At 41.6% G+C, this 18,076-nt stretch overlaps 1 protein-coding gene across 1 annotated transcript in view; it reads left to right on the forward strand.

The window, feature by feature from the left end:
* Positions 1–18,076, forward strand: part of FBN1 (fibrillin 1) — a 234,959-nt gene that overhangs the window by 44,620 nt on the left and 172,263 nt on the right. The window contains exon 6 of the mRNA XM_019503825.1: positions 15,361–15,558. Coding sequence (XP_019359370.1) covers positions 15,361–15,558 — 198 coding nt within the window. The remainder of the gene's footprint in view (positions 1–15,360; positions 15,559–18,076) is intronic.

Here is an 18,076-nt window from a genome sequence, read left to right on the forward strand (position 1 = left end):
CTACCTCCATGAGCTGACTTAAGAATTCCCGGTCTAGCTCTAGTTAAGAGCTCCTGGTCTAGTTTTGCTGTACTTGTTAAATTAGAGACACATCCAGAGAGTTAGCATGAAAGAAAAGCAGATTACATCATCACAAATAGAAATGTTCAACAATATGCTAAGAATGTAGAAATGTTAATATATTGAGTAAAAGCAAGAAGCCTGCCATTTTTATCTATCCTATACATTAAAAATTCTGAAACTTTAGGAAGACTTGTCATTCCACTTGAAACAATACCTCAGGTTTAAAAAAACACTGAAAACCTGTGGTCTTCATTAACTTGCCGCCTAGAGAATTCAGTAAGACTCTTCCCCTAGATTAGCTTACATTTAAGGATAAAATATGACTCATAAATAGGTAACTACCTATGGCCAGGGATTCTGATTTTGGTTTTTTTTCTTGATTTAAGATTTTTTGGCTAGCTTGGTATCTGATTACTATTTAAAAAAAAATGATTTTATCTTTTAATTTAATGACAACTATATCAACATGGGTTGAAATCAGTTGTTTCTCTGTGCATTCTATGATGTCAGTAGTGCAGTTTAGTGTTTCAGAGAATATCAGGCAACACAAAAACACATGAAGAAATATACCCCAGTTACTGTATTTATTGTATGCATGAATTAATTTCATACCTTTTTCTCATAGTTTCATAGTTTCTGGGGTCAGAATGGACCTGAACAGATCATCAAGTCTGACCCCCTGCCCTGGGCAGGAACAACTGCCAGATACCTATCCAACCTCCTCTTGAAGACCCCCAAGTTAGGGGAGAGCACCACCTCCCTAGGGAGCCCATTCCAGAGCCTGGCAGCCCTAACTGTAAAGTAGTGTCTCCTGATAGCAAGCCTGAACCTGCTCTCAATCAATTTGTGGCTGTTATTCCTTGTTATCCCAGGCGGTGCCCGGGGGAATAGAGCCTCACATATTTTCTGTTGGTCCCCCCTGGCAAGTTTATAGATGGCCACCAGATCCCCTCTCAGTCTTCTCTTGTGGTGGCTGAATAGATTCAGGCCCTTTAGTCTATCTTCGTAGGGCTTGGCCTGCTGCCCCTGGCCGTGCGAGTGGCTCTCCTCTGAACCCTCTCAAGGTTAGCCACATCCCTCTTGAAGTGCAGTGCCCAGAACTGGGCACAGTACTCCAACTGTGGCCTGACCAGCACCACATAGAGGGGAAGGATCACCTCCCTGGACCTGCTTGTGATGCATCTGTAGATGCATGACAAGGTGCGGTTAGCCTTACTGACCGCTTCCTCGCATCAGCAGCTTATGTCCATCCTGGAGTCAACAACGACTCCAAGATCCCGTTCAGCCATCGTGTTGTTGAGAAGGGTGTTCCCCAGCCTATAGGTATGTTGCAGGTACCTTCTCCCTAGATGCAATACCTTGCACTTGTCTGCGTTGAATTCCATCCTATTCTCATCTGTCCACCTCAGTAACCTGTGTAGATCTAGTTGGATTCTATCCCTCCCCTCCAGTGTGCCCACTTCTCCCTATATCTTGATGTTATCATTGAAACTGGACAGTGTGCTTTCCATGCCCACCGCCAAGTCACTGATAAAGATGTTGAATAGCACAGGCCCCAGGACTGAGTCCTTGGGAACTCCGCTGCCCACGTCCCTCCAGGCTGAAAACGACCCATCAACCACTACTCTCTGGGTGCAACCATCAAGCCAATTTACCACCCATCTGACTTTGTAGGCTGCAGTTGTCTAGTTTTTTTATGAGAATGAGGTGAGAAACAGTGTCATCAGATCTCAGTGTCAATAGTAATGAACTCTGAACGTCACCTGCGTGCCATTATAATATACATTAATTGTAAAATACTTGAACTATGAGCTCCAGCTTTGATTTCAAGTTACACTCTTGTGAATACAGAATGGGTACATCTACACAAGACGTTTACTGCAGTTCCCTAATTAGCTCCACAGTAAAGTCTCAGTGGGCACGGTTACATGTGCACTTTAATGCACAGTAGCCTATTTTACTGTGCATTAAAGTATTGCATAAAAAACCATGCTAATTCACTAATGTACAGTAAAAATAGGCTACTGCACGTTAAGCATTACTAAAAAAGTGTGTGCTTTATTACTGTGCATTAGAGCAGACTAATGCGCATTTATTTAACAGAGGTACTAAATTTAATGTGCAGTAGCAAAAGTGCATTAGTGAATATGTAGATGCACCCAGCATCTACACATGCAGCCCTGTTAGGTCACAATAAACTAATAAATACCTCCATAGGTTAGTATTTGTCAACACAAGTACTATCCTATGGCAGTGTTATTTGGTGCACTGCAGTGCATGTGTTGGGGCTGGCTGGGGCACAAGGGTGCTTCAGTGCAGGAACTGCCTGCTGGCTAGCCCTGCAGTGAAGCCCCCTTGTGGCTGAGCCACCCCCTCCACAGCATTCTGAGTCAAGTTGGAGCAGCCCTAGGCTAGCATGCTGACCCCCCCAGGCCCTTTGCTAACTGGGGCTGCTCCAACCTGGCTTAACATGCTGCAGGCCTAGGCACATATGTAAATGTGGCACCCGGGAATAATAAACTGTCACGAACTGCAGTTTGCAAATGAGTTTATTCAATAGAACTAATTTTACATGTAGCTGGGCCCAGTAAGACTACTGATGTCAGTGAAGTTTCCCAGATTAGCACCAGTTTGATTGAGATTGTGAGACATGGTGGAAGAGTGATTAAGTACCTTGCTCTGGATTTATGCTAAAGGCTGTTTGGCCCCCTGCTGACCCAGCTGTAAGCGTTTGCCTGTTTCTTTGGACTGGGGAGACAAAGATGGCCAGACAAAGTGCTAACCGTATCACTTCCTAATGTGTCAGTGGCTGAAGGAACTGGTGGATGTAGTCTTTCTGGACTTTAGGAAGGCCTTCAACACTGTCTCTCACCCCATTCTCATTAAAAAATTAGGAGATTGTGGTGTCGATGCCTACACAGTCAGATGGGTCACCAATTGGCTGGAGGGCTGCACCCAGAGAGTGGTGGTGGACGGGTTATTTTCGACCTGGAGGGATGTGGGCAGTGGGGTCCCCCAGGGCTCAGTCCTCGGGCCCGCACTGTTCAAGATCTTCATCAGCAACTTGGACGAGGGGGTGAAAAGCACCTTGTTCAGATTTGAAGATGGGCACGCTACAAGGGAGGGACGGGCTGCAGTTGGATCTGGACAGGTTACAGGGGTGGGCGGATGAGAATAAGATGGGATTGAATACTGACAAGTGCAGGGTACTGCACCTAGGGAGAAAGAACCAGCAGCATACCTACAGGCTGGGGAACTCCCTTCTCATCAGCACAGAAGCAGAAAAGGATCCTTGGAGTCATTATAGACTCCAAGATGAACATGGGCCGCCAATGTGGGGTCACGGTCAGTAAGGCTAACCGTACCTTGTCATGCATCCACAGATGCATCACAAACAGGGCCAAGGAGGTGATCCTCCCCCTCTATGCGACATTGGTCAGGCCACAGTTGGAGTACTGTGTCCAGTTCTGGGTGCTGAACTTAAGGAGGGATGTGGACAGCATCGAGAGGGTCCAGAGAAGGGCCACTTGCATGATCGGGGGCAGCAGGGCAGGCCCTACAAGGAGAGGCTACGGGACCTGAACGTGTTCAGCCTCCACAAGAGAAGGCTGAGAGGGGATCTGGTGGCCATCTGTAAACTGGCCAAGAGAGACCAGCAGGCAATGGGAGGGTCCCTGTTCCCCCGAGCACTACAGAGAGTTGCAAGAAATAATGGCCATAAGTTGACAGAGTAGATTCAGGCTGGATATCAGGAGGCACTACTTCACAGTCAGGGTGGCTAGGATCTGAAACCAACTTCCAAGGGAAGTGGTGCTCGCTCCTATCCGGGGGTCTTCAAAAGGAGGCTAGATAGACACCTTGCCAGGGTCGTTTGACCCCAGTACTCTTTCCTGCCCATGGCAGGGGGCTGGACTTGATGATCTGCTCAGGTCCCTTCCAACCCTACCAACTATGAAACTATCGCATTTCTTACTTATACTAGCCGATTGGCCTACCTAACCACCGGAGGAACTCTGGACTTTGACTGTGACTTTTTAATTGAGATTCTGGTCTTACCATGCAACCCAAGCTGTTGTAGAGTGTTCCCGTTAAATAACTGCTGTGTTTCACCAGTGTTTTGCATATCACAGAGGTGACTGGGATGCTAGTGTACTTTTCAGCTTAAATTTGCAAGATGTGGACGTGAGACTTTTTGAGTTGTCTAGTGCATTTAAGGATACAAAGTCATTATTAGGGAGAAGATCACACAAAATATTGTATATTGTTTATTGTTGTCTCCAAATAGGTCTTTTTGTGCTTTTGGCCAATCAGCTATAAAACAAAATTATGTATTACTGTCTTGAACAAAAGAATAACTGTATTACTTACAACCATGGTAATTTTGAAGTCTGAATAATGAGGCACTGTAAACTTCCAGCAAATTTAAATCAATGACTAAACAAAAATATTGCAGAGGCTAAGATCTGCATGTGAAAATCTTTATAAGTGCTAAGGAGGGTTGAGCTGCTGTATGTGAGAGAGTCCACGCCCCATTATAAGCTTCATGCCCTTCATATCTGCATAAATGAAGCTTTTCCAGAGGTATAATTTCCCATAGGTACTGATGCTGTTCTCTCATGGTAAAAAAGGAGAGGATTTTCTTCTCATGAGCCCTCTATTTCTTGGCAGCCATTATTAGGGGTAAGGAGAGGTTGGCAGTTGCTCTTATTACATTGTTAGGGTCTTGCCAGAAGTTTAGAAGTTGAGTCAGTACCACAAAATCTACATGTATTTCGACCCCCTTTGCACCCTGTACCCTCCCCAGACCCTTCTTTTACTGAACTTGCTACTGTCACCTTAAATTATCGCATCTGAATTACAGATATTTTAATTTCTTTTCCACTGTTCCTCTGTGTGTTTGCTTTTTGCATGTCGCTTATCTTGAATATTGAAGATGGGTAGTACCCTTCTTCTCACCTTCCCTTTTATGTATAACTCTTCATATTTCTGGGCTGGGTCTGTCCTTAATTTATTGCAGTTGTGTTTGGCTTCATGACATTGATAAGGATTATTTATATTTAAAACAAAGAATTGAAGATAACGTTCCTATTTACAATATAGTTTACAATCCCAACCCCTTTTTTAAAAAAAGGGGAAAGTATCCCTTTAAATTGTGGATGTTAGCAACCGTGTAACAGCATTTCTCCCCTTAGTATGGTATGTTTTTTTTGTCTCTGGTTGAATTGCCTTTAGATGCCTAAATACTCTTATTTTCAGGGTACTTTGGAGATAAATAGAAAATTGAATGCAAGAACTGGTCCAGTAGCATTGCCTTTATCTTGCTGTTCAACAGTTAATACTCTGTGGTATGTTAGACAAGTTTCTATAACGTGGCACTTTTAAAAACTTTTTTAAAAGAAGTAATAAACTGCAGCCAACTTGTTCTTTTTAAGTGGAACTTCCAAAGCATTTAAATTGAACCCATTCTTCTTAATAATCATTCAGGCTCAACAGTAAATATGAACTAAAGTTTGTTACTTTCTTTGCAGAAGTGGGAGGAGGGGGGAATCGGTTAAAATTTTATTTCATCATCATCATTCCTCATTATTATCTTTCAAAAAGAATTGAAAAATAAAAATCTACAATAGAGAATTCCTTTTCAGTCTGACAGGAAAGCAGAGGGGAGGATCTGTCAGGTAACTGATTATTCAGAAATGAGAAGATCTTCTCCATTTAGCTGCATTGCTTACTGTTTTCTTCATCACGGAAAAGAATAAAATGTGGTAACAATTTTCTGTATTTGGACTGCTGCCGCACATAATTGGGAACAACAGAGCTAAAGCCTTGATTTTGGTGAAATGCTTAGTCTGCTTGTTGGATTAAAATGTGTGCAACAAATCACTCTCATTCTATAATAATTTTTAACATTTTTTTTTTATTTTATTACTTCAATGTTATTACTTTTCAGTTACAGACTCCGAGAAGTGGGTCAGTTGCAAGAACAAAATTGGCATGGAAAGAGTTGTATATTTGTTCTTGAATGTGGATTGCCAAAATACTTTTTAAAACGGTCAGTCTGAGAGGTTCTGTACATCAAATGCAGCTGATAAAAGATAAAATTAGGTTTATGTGGTTATTAACCTGTTATTTAAAAGTTCTGTTCTTTAACTAGTACCCCAGGAAAACATGATAGCATTTGCTAGATAGACATGTTAAACAGATCATCTTGTTGAGACGGATTTTTGAAGAAGCTTACGGAATGGAAAATAAATTTAGGGTAAACTGTGCCAGCAAAGCAATATATGACTACAATATAGGAAACAAGCAAAGGTGGAGAAGACGTGGAGAAATAGGATCACTGAAGTTCAGAACTAGGGGATAATATTCATGGAGCTAGGGTATATGGAGTAGTAAACAACTTTTGTTGTTGATTAAGTGCAGAAGTCAAATACAGCAATACAATAACAGTGAAAGCTGTTTATTGCAAGTACTGTATATGCCAGCATGATGCTGATGATTGCATGACTGGGGAAAATTAATGAGAGACAACTAAGCATTGAAAGAAATATTATTAAAAACCTTTAAAGTTTTTTTTCTTTTCTTTTTTCTTGAAAGTCCCCTCCTGGCTCTGCCATGGACTTTCCAGTGATGACACATTTGGGGCCTAACTAGAATGTGTAATTGAACGTGTATGTGGGGAGAGGACTGGGAGTGTTTAAATAGTGAGTAACTTTATGAGGAAATGGTCCATGTAGAAAAAAAGTGTTGTGTTTGGATGCCAGTAGTCTTTAAATGGCATTTGAGTGTCCCCTGAAAAGGGATAATGAATGTATTGGGTTTTTTCTGAGTGAATGGTTGAGATTCTTCTTGTCATATAGTCTAATCCACTATTGAAACAACTCCATACAATACAGCAGCCTCAATGATGAGAGGTGGAAGGCAGAACATGAGGTTGGCAGTCAGGAACTATTGAATACCAGGTCTGCCACAGATTTGCTCTGGAAGGTCAGGTCATCTGATTTTTTCAATTTTTCCAGATGGGGATAAGAATATCTACTCTATGGGGTGCTGATGAGGATTATCAGTTGAGTCTATGACACTATAATGATGGCAATGCTACCTAAGTACAGCACATAATTTGGTGAACATAAAAAAGTTGTAGCAATGTGATGCTTTCTGTTTCCTGGGTAGTACTGCACAATAGCTTGAACTGACCTTTTGGGAGAGAGGGGTATATGTGTGAAGCATACTATTTAAAAATAATAGGCCTCTGTACGTAAAGAAATTTATGTGCCCTGCCTATAGTCACAAATGCGAACACTTTGGGGTTCTTTTTTACTGTCCATTGTTACGCTAGAATTTACTACTGCACTCAATTTCTACCCATCTCTCTCTGTCCTGGCAGTCCACAGCCTCCCAGTAATCTTTAGAATGCAGTCTGACCATATCTCAGTCACAGCACAAATTGCCTGCTGGAAAGAGGCATGTTATGATCTTCCCTGTCATATATATACACACATTCCTTCTTCTTTTGTTTATGGGTTTTTTTTTATAAAAGCTTGGCTCAGCAATAAGGAGAGGTTGGTAGTTGAATTTACATAATTTTGTGGCTTCCCTGCAGTTGTTTTTTTGGGATCAGGAAAGAGACAATAGTGACTAAAATGAGGCAGAACGTTTGGTAGCTAAAATAAGAGTTTTTCTGCTTTCTGTGAGGAGTGTATATTAGAAGTAAAAATGAATGATCATGTATTAAGTTGCATTGGGCTAGAAGGACTTTCCAGCACAACAGGACTCATGACAGGACAGTCTTCAGTTCAAGGCTTCCAGACATTGACTAGGTAAGTAGTTAACCAGACATGAATCTGAAGAAGGCAGGGCAGAGTGGTACCTTAAAGAGTAACTTGTTGAGAAAGGCAAAAGCTTTCTTTGGTTACAGCCTACTTTGTCAGATGCTTTGAATCAGTTTGCATAGAGGAGGGGTAATAAATAAAGGAATACAGTAATTTAAATACAAATAATAGGGAAAGGAGGAAGAAAAGAGCGGGCACTGCTGAGAAAGGTGAAGGTGGGTTGAAGAGATCAAAAGGGCTAGACAAAGCACTTGACGTATTAAGGAACCCATGGGGTTATAAAAGCTAGTCCAGGTAATAGGATAAGAATCCAGAGTCTTGGCTGAGACCATACTGAACACAGTCCAGCCTGTGGCTGATGTCTTGTCCAAGTTTCACTTTCAAAGTTTTGTTGTCTAAGATCAGCTACTTTGAGGTCAGTGACAGAACGTCCAAGGTTAAAGGGTTCAGCCAGATCTTCTGTCTCTTTTTGAAATTGATGTTAGATCAGTGTACAGGCAGTCCTTGACTTACTATGTTTCGAGTTGCAACATTTCACACTTACAACGTTTACAAATTAACACCCTGTTTCAAATTTGACATCAGTTTCAACTTTACAATGCTTGATCTGATGTGACGCCATGCCAGCGAACAAATTTGCTGTGTCACTCATCTCTCTGGAGAACGTCTGTCCAAACTTCCTTGGACACTTTCTTTAAGAAAGCAGACAAGCCTCCAGAAAAACCTGCAGCCAAGACTCCTGAGAAGACTCCAGCCAAGAACCTTCAAAATGACCAACCAAGAGCCCTTCAAAAAGTCCAGCAAAGTCACCTCAGAGAAGTCCTTCCAAATCAATATGATTCCTATTTACAATATTACATTAATGTAGCTATATTACTCATCTATAATTGATTGAGTACAAAATTCTGGGGTATTTTTGGTGAAAATAGGGTATTGGGCCTTGGTTCAGGAACCAATCCTCCATTTATAACATTGTTTCTTATGAGAACATTGGTTCCGAATGACAACATTTTGACTTAAGGCACAGTTTTCAAGAACCAATTGGCTCATAAGTCCAAGGACTGCCTGCACATTCATTTTTTTTCATGTAGAGATCTCCCTATCTATCCTGTGTAGGCAGAAGAGGTGCACTGTGAGTAGGAGATACTATACTTACCCAAATCAAAGACAACTTCAAATTTAAGATGTTATAATTTATGTATAGAAGCTAATTATTGGTGGTAATCTTACATTTGTCCCCCTCGTCCCTATGATGGAGAAAGTAGCACTGGGAGAGCAGGGAGCTTATCCCCTGCCCGTTCCCCCACTGTTTGCCTCCATTCGACTTTCCTCTCTCCTCGCCCAGTGCCTGTCCCCCTGGTGTTTACTCCCTACCCCAGGTCTTCCCTTGGCCACTTGCTCCCCCTGAGTGCCTGCCCCCATGCTACTTGCCCCTCTTGTCATCTGCCCCCATCCTCCACCACCACTTACACTATGTGGCACATAGTAGCTCACGCCACAGCACTAGAGCCAGAGGTGGAGCCATAGCAGTCACCTCCTAATCTAAGACCAGGTTTCTTTTTCCCATTTTGAAGGGTGGGGACCTCATCTTGGATTTGAGTAAATACAGTATGTGACATTTGTGGAAGAGCAGGTGAATGTTATAGCTTGTGTTGTTTGGTTCAGTGATGATGTGGTCTGTGTTGATGAGGAGGCACTGCAGGTGTCTGAATCCATTGAAAGACCTGGTGGCTTGATGCAAATAGAAGTTAGGTAGTTTGTTGCTGGAGACACGTTTTTTGAGGTTGGGGGAGCTGTCTTGTAAGCCAGAACAGACTTGTCTCTCAGAGCTGTCTTGAGATGCTCATCATTTTTCAGGAGGGATTGGAGGTCATTAATGATGTGTTCAAGCTGGGAATCTGTAGGTGATGAGAGATTTTTCAGGTCTTGTCATGGGGTTGGCATTGTAGGTCTGAGTCTGGCTCTATTGAATTCAGTGGCTAGTTTTGGGGTTGTAGTATAAATGTGGGAATCCTTGCTCCGTATGCCCAAGGTATGCATCTCAGTCAGAGGAATCAGAGTAGATACAGTTGAACACATCATTAATGACTTCCAACCCCTCCTGGAAAATGATAACCATCTCAAGGCAGCCTCCTAACTTCAGACTAACATGGCTAACCACCTCTCTCTAAGAGTATTGTATGATGCTTGGTAGAGCTGTGTGCAAAAAGCCTACTACACACCCCATGTTGACAAATGGTTATGGTTCTATGTAGTGCATATTCCACATGCTAAATAAGCCATAAGGCACATGGTTGACAGTCTAGAAGTTACAAGTTCAAGACCGCAACAGAAGTGCTCACAGGGCAGCCTCTCAGGTTCCAATGAATCTGCAACTTCTGCTAAATAGCTTGGCACAAGGACATGAAAAAGGAAAAAAAGGAAGTGGAGTTCAGTACCAAAACTCACCTAGGCTGCAATGATGAATTGAGTGTAGAATCTATTCGAACAGCCATCCATGTAGCTTATCCATATCTTACTCTGCATGATAAATGAATATTTCTCCCCTTTTCTGCTCCGCTGAAGAAAGGGGAAAGTGGCAACTGCATTTCTGAGGGTAGTTTAAGTTACACAGCAATTTTGGCTCTTGTTTGGGGGTCATGAAGAATTTACCCGTATCGAATGTTGAACAGCTGTTGAATATTCCATCCTTCCAAGCAGTGTCATGGGTTTGGGGGGTTTTTTTTGCTCAGCCAGTGATTTGGCATGGGATTCTAACTAGATTCAGTCCTGTGAACTGAAAAGGCAGCATTCATTTTTATCATGATACGTATCTCCGTATGGCAAGACATGATATTTTCCTATTCAAGTAATGTGATATTACCATGAGAAGCGTTACCTTTTATGGCTTAGTCCCATGTGATTCTGGGCTCCCTCAATTCTAATTTACTTTAATAGGAGTGGATGGTATTTCAGACCCCCTCGGCAGGTGCTTCTCATCTCACAAGGTCAGGTTCTTCATTTGAACCATTGTATTCTATGGGTGAACTCCTTACCTGAGAATTCCCATCCACTTAAATATAACAGGAGCTATCTGCTTATATCAATTTTATAATCCTGGCTTTATTAATTGAAAGTAGTGCTTAAATAACCATTTTTGTTTGCAAGTACAGTTGAACATTATATGAGTACTTAAAGACAGTAGTAACCTGTAGCAGGTTGTCTCTCCTTTAGCCCAGTCCAGGAGCCAGACCTTCATAAAGGCCAGTCAGCTCTTAGTGTTAATTTCCAGTCTGCTTTTTTTACATTTGGAAAGCTTACCCCTGCCCAAACAAAGCAAACAACAACAAAAGCAAATGTGCAAATAACAAACAAAAGTACACCCTCTGGTCTTAGACCTAGAGAGAGAGGCAACTCAGGCTTTGGGCTTTTCCCTCAGCATATGAGTCTCCTGTCTTTCCCTCAGCTAACCTCCCTGGGAGCTTTTAACTTTCCGTAGGGCCAGCCAGTCATCCCTGTCTGCAGGCCCAGTGCTCTTAGGTAGGCAGGCTATTCCCTCTACCCCCTGCAGCTGGGTTCTAGCCCCTGAACCATGCACCTTGTTACGCTAACCCTTATTCACTGTTGTGGTTGTTGTGTATATTTGAGTATTCAGAGTCCCCATCAGTCCTTCCCAGCCTTTGCTTGGACCGGTTATCATTATTTATTTTTTTTGTTCTGTGTTTTGATTTAAGCCAGCCAGTGATGCATATTTCAGCATCCTGTGTGATAGTTTTATGAACATAAGGGACCTTTTAGGGAGCTAAGTAGAATTATTTATTTGGTGACATTGTTTAGAGTAGAAGCGACTCTATCATTGAAATATCACCCATATATTGGCTTAATTCCTTTGATTTTATTATTCTTTTTGACTCTGTATTACACCAAAAAAAAGCTTTTTTATAGTTTCCATCCTCTTGCTAGTGGCATGCAAATGCTAATGGAAGTTATTTGCCTTATGCAAAAAACTAATAGCTACATGACATGAAACGTCAGAAAAGATCAATGCTCCCATCCAGTTGAAAGGCCAATCAGACCACATGGTTGAGGTGTGACATAACAGTGAAATGTCCTGTCTTGAATAATGAGAGTCTGACAAGCTGAAGAGCATCTTCTGTTAAGCTGGGTGCTGCACAAATGCTGAAGAACAATATTTATATTTTCAGAAACATTTTCTGTAAACATGAAATTTTTTTGCATACTTCTGAATTAATCCCTTTATGATATACATTTTTTCCTGGCATTTAGATATTCCCACTAAAAACAAGGGGGGAACCTTGCAAAAACGTAAAGAATTGCATTTAAAGAAGGTTGAAGAGTGTTTCTGTTGACAGAATCAGTGGCTTCTTTTAGATTTGCATATGTTGTTACCAAAGAGTGATTTGAATCTGTGGTGAGTTGATTATCCAGCACTGATGCCTGATTGCACAGGACACTGGGATTTTATTGATATGACTGAAATTAACAAAACAGCACATGCATGAGAAGACATCCAGAACAGAAAGGATTATCTGTCTGTAGCTGCTACATGCAGTGTAAGAGTTTCCTTTGCACAGTGAAATAATGATCCCTCCTGCCACTCCACTGGCTCCTTCCTAGTAATCTAAGCTCTGAACAAATAGTTTAATGCTGCACTTGTGTAGTCAGTGATGCACAAGAGAATTTCACCCACAAAATTGATTAAAAATTGGCTAAGTAATATGTCTCAGTATGTAATTGCTAACAGGGAATCATTGAATGCCTGTATTTCTAGTGGGGCCAGTGCTTTGGTTTATACAATTCAATATTTTGATCAATGACTTGGTGAAAAAAACCAAAGTCATGGCTGATAAGATTTGGAGATTACAAAAATTAAAGTAGGGCAGGTTGCTGATACAAGGCGATTTGTGTTACTTGTTAAGCTGGGTACAAGCAAGTTGTATGCATTTCAGTTCAGACATCTAGGAGCACAGCAAAGCTGTGAAGTTCTTACAGCATAAGGCTTTCTGTCCTGGGAAACAGTGCTTCTGAGAGAGACTTTTGGTCTCTTGATGGAGAATAAGCTCACCTTGAGCTTCCAGTATGATCCTGGGATATGCATGAGACAGTAGAAGTTGGCAGTGTCACTATTTTTTGTTGCCCTTGGAGAATAGGACATAATAAAGACTATCAATATTTTATTAACATCATAGTTTAATTCTGTCTGTTAGTTGAGCAGCCTGCCCTACCATAAACAAAAGCAGATGTGTTCCATGTGCCATCGGTACAGCTGAAGACGTGTTTTATTTAGGGCCTTGGTACTGCGCATGTGTGTATAGCAGTGAAAATTGTCCTTAGTAAACTTCATGTAGACTTCATCCCTTGAGACCACTTTGAAAACAACAGTTGTGGAAACAAACCCAACCTAACTCTTTTTATCAGTATTATTGTTAAGTACTGTGATAAATATTTAAAATAAACTTGATTCAATCTGATGAAAAGACCTCCTGATGTTATTACTAGAGATGAAACTAAGCTGCAAAGTGGATCCAGATCTAGTGTTGAATTTTCCCAAAGGTTGGGAGTGCTTAAGATCAAGGAGTTTTGGTTTGGGGACCATATGACATAGTTATATGCTGCAGACAAAAAGGTCCACAAATATCCAATTAATTTTTAGCACAGCTCACTTCAGCCTTGCCCCTTTTTATGTTGGCATTCTGTGAATATTTGAGTGATCAAATTTCATTGGCACAGTTGCTCACAGAAAGGGATCTCATGAGAGGAAATTAACTGTGGAAACTGATTTTAACTTCCCCCATGTACTTAGACACCATAAATATACCCTAAGTACTAGCTTATTTATCCACTAAAGAAAACAAGTTATGGAAAAAAGTCATAAAGTTATGACTTTTCTGGCCAGTTGCAACTAAGCTTGATTTTGTTTGGTTTTTTTGTTTTTTTGTTTTTTGTTTTTTTTAATGTATAGACATGCTTGCATGTGCATGCTTCATTTCATAATAACCAAGGCTAGGGACAGACATTCGAAAAGCCTGAGCCTGAATTGATTCAATCTTTGCAAGTTAGTCTAATCTGCAAAGTTTTAACTGGTTTGGAGGTGGATTGACATTCCCTTTTTCACTCCAGAAATGCAGGCACATGCCTTCAGTGGCTTAGGCTAGAAGCCAGGGGGTGCTACAGCACCGCTCAAGGGGTGGGAAGTTTTGCCAGACCCTTCATCTGTCGATGATGCTTAGCTTTTCAATCTCCCTCTCCCTGCTTCTTTGTACTGTCTGCAGACCAGGTCATTTCTAGCACCTTTCTCTGTTCCCTCTTGAAGACTGACAGATTGCAGCCAGCAGGTTGTTTGTCAGAACAAAGTTTATCAGCCCATCAAGCCCTACATAAGAAAACATGTCTCTCATTAGTTTAAAGCTCTTCTTATCTTCAGGGTGCATTTGCATGTGCAAGCCACTAGCTGTCTGCCCTTTGTTCCAGTGAAATTGGAGACCCACACAGACACCTCTCAGCAGTAGCTAGCATGGAGGACCTGGCATCTGGCCATGCCCCCCCTGCCATAGGAGAGAAGCTGGGGGGGTGCTACAGCAGCCCTCCCCTTCCATAGTGCTGCGCTGAGGAGGCAGGGAGTGGCCAGGGAGGGAGGGGGGATCCCTGCTTGAGCATCCAGGGGGGCAGGGGGAAACCTGGCAGTCACTGCAATTCCTCAGCCAGCTGGAGCAGTGATAGTGCTCTGGCTAGAAGGGGAGGGCCAGGGCCAACCTTGGTCTGCTCCAGCAGACAGCCCAGCCTACTGCTGCAAAGCATCTGGAATGCTGGGGGACTCTAGTTTAATTTAAACCAGGAAGGGGTTTGGGATAGACATTGCATAAACTGCTTTGACCCAAATCAGTTAAGTCTGATACTATATTCAACCAGGTTTATCTTAAACCAGTTTCAGCCAGTTTGAATCTGGTTTATGTGCACTGAACTTATGTGCTGCTACAGGTTTAAACTAGTTTCTGATCAGTTAAACTGGTTTATATGTAATGTCTGTACCTAGCTCAAGTGCCTCAGTGACTAACACAACAAAACTCTCCTTCCTCATCACATTCAGGAATATCTTGGGAAACAATGGAAATTTGTCCTTGTTCCCCTTACTTCTGTCCTTTGCTCAAGTGTTTGTAGACTCTGAGAGGAAAATTAGGCACAGAAAAAAGAGTTGCATTTAATTCTGTGGAAGTTTGGGAAATTTTGAGCAATATTACTCACGGTCGAGTAATTGTGAGCAGCTTATAGGACCATATATTTTACGTCTCCAGTACTGTTGGATAAGGAGTAAACTTTCCTCATATGTTTATGATTCTGGAAAGAGATTTTTTTAAAATGTATTTCAGGGGTGTTTGTGACTGGCTTTCCCAGATCTGTTTGTTTGGCTTATTACAGGGCTTGCAATATATTTCTAATGTGTTGATGAGATTTCCTTTCTCTGTTGTAGATTATAGGACTGGGCCATGCTTCACTTTGATAACCAATCAGATGTGCCAGGGACAACTCAGTGGAATAGTCTGCACCAAAACCCTTTGCTGTGCGACAGTTGGGAGAGCATGGGGTCATCCTTGTGAAATGTGTCCTGCTCAGCCGCATCCTTGCCGTCGAGGTTTCATTCCAAATATTCGAACAGGAGCCTGTCAAGGTAAGTGAGCAGGAAAGCTTCACCAAGAGCTGCTGAAATTATTAATGGATTAATCTGAATTGAGTTATATTGCTATGCATAACCTGTCCCAAGTCATTCTCTGCTATATGTGGGAAGAATGGAAAAACCACGTCAGATATATTACTTCATGATTCACTGAGTGCATGATGTTCAAGTTAGCGCATTAGTAACTTGGGTCAAGTCAGAGCAGCCAGGTTCTTAATGAATTTCTCACTGCCAACAGTTCCTTTCTTTGGTTGTAATGATGTTTCTCTATAGGCGCAGTACTTCTGTACTGGTCCAGGAAGGGGTGTAGACTGTTTCAAAAAGTACTCAAGATGCACAGAAAACCAAATCTGTGAAGATATTCCTCTCTGTTAATCTTTTTTTTTTTTTTAAATACAATCTGTTGGTTTTGGATTCTGTCTGCAAGTCTTATCTCTTGAGCTATGCTGATTTGACCTTAAGAGAGCTGAATGTTATGCCATTTAAAATACCTTATTATATATTTTATACAATTTTTTGAAAATACATTTTGTGTTGTGGTTCAAATCATAAAATCTACCCAGATGTTGCTTACTTCTTTCTGAGCATGCTTCACCATAGAAAGTCCTTACGCTGCTTTTGGCTTTTATTCTAATACTTCCAGCTGTATAAATTCTTTTATTGTCTGGATGTCTGGCAGGAAACAGGAGAAAGTTAACAGGGGCAGCTATGTATTAAGCTGATGTGGATTATAAATTCCCAGGACCGTATCTTTGGGACTAGTTCATTTAGCCCTCTCTTAAGTTTTTTTAACGAGTTACAATATTTTTTGAGAATAAAAGAGATAAAATTAGGACTAGATTTACAATCTTTTATTTCATCATGAAATTCCCACGAAGAACTTCAAGGCATTCCATTGCATTAAAAAATTTAGACATCTAGTATCATGGGCCAAGTCCTTGTCTGGTGCCTGCAAACAGGCATAATAAACTTTGAGATGAGCACAAATGCTAATGCTGCTTTGGTAGGGTCCATGATATACCTGTGTTTTGACCTCAGCCATCCTATAGCATGGTTCCCTTCACTTTCTACGTGTGGGGCTAAACTGTGAGGAAGGCTGTGTATTAAGGTTACTGACAGGTCGGGGACTATAAATGCATAACTATGTGGGCTGTTGTGCTATGCCTTGTTATGCCCCTCTATTGTTCCTGTCATCGAGAGATTGCAAAACAACCTCTCTGTTCTGCATGGTTCAGAAAAAGGCTCCTTCTGCTCACTGTACGTTTTCGTAGCATGCAACTATATGCATGCTAATGCATACACAATGCCAAGTCAGTTTTGGCCGTGTATGTTTGACTTGTACTTTCCAGTTGATCTATTCTCCTGTAATGTGTTCATAATTTCAACAGACCAGCTAAGAAACCACATATTAACTTTATTTTTCATACGATTGTACTAAATCCAGCCCTTTTGAAATTAGATAACATCCATTCAGACTGAAGACATTTCAGGGATTTCACATCCATATTCAATCTAAATAGTAAAATGAAAGAAGGTTAAATAAAATCCAGGTTCTCTGAAGGAAGTAACGAGCCCCTGCTTACTGTGTGGAAAAGTCAGTTTTAAAAAAAAGGACAAGATTGTTGCCCACAATTTGAATCAGTCTGTCTGACTTGTTTAAACAATGCAGAAAAGTAAGTTAATGAAGTATTGTAGTTGAGATTAAGATCAAGAAGTCAAGGAAATTAAACCTTGCAGGTTGCAATTTTGAAAATTGCCTAAATGACTTGGTGCTTCTGGTCCAGCCTGCAATAGCATGGGGCCCCCAGGACAATTGTGGGTAAAACCTTCCATGGCTGCCTGGCTTCTCCTCTTCTCTGAGTAGTGGTTGCTGAGCCATTGGCCATAGCCAGACTTTTTTTGCATCATAATATTTAGAGTAACTTTTGCGTTTAAGATGGATAGGCCTGAAGTGGACATGCCCTTGACATTTCCTACCTGCAGCACAACATTACTTTTCCAGTTTAATTTTTCCAAGAGTCAACATTAAATACAAGGGGGCAGGGTTGGGGAAGGAAGACAAAAAGCCAGGTACAAAATGTCTAAGTGAGATCATTAATATTTGGCATGATTTCTACCTGGACCTAGCTGCTTCTTATTTAAGGGTAGTTGGCATCTTGTCATATTGGAGCAAAGAATGAATTAGTCCAGGGGTTCTCAACCAAATCTGACCCCCAGCACCGGGGGGCTCTGCATGGATCCTGTGGGGAGCTCCACCATGTGGCTGTGTGTGCTAGATGGGGTATAGCAAGATGATATGGGGCCTGATTCTGGCACTGGGCAGAAGGGTACAGGGCCCTGGGGTCGGACCCTTGTGTGCAGCAGGTGTGGTGTAGGGCCTAATCTGGCCCATCAACTGGCCCCACATGAGTCTTCTGGCCCATGGGACCAAAAATATTAGCACCACTGAATTAGTCCCATCAGTAATGAAATGCTTACTTCCTGATAGGAGGAAAGAGTCCTTCCATACACT

This window comes from Gavialis gangeticus, unplaced genomic scaffold (assembly GCF_001723915.1).
Source record: "Gavialis gangeticus isolate Ggan-Ray unplaced genomic scaffold, GavGan_comp1, whole genome shotgun sequence".
Lineage (NCBI taxonomy): Eukaryota > Metazoa > Chordata > Crocodylia > Gavialidae > Gavialis > Gavialis gangeticus.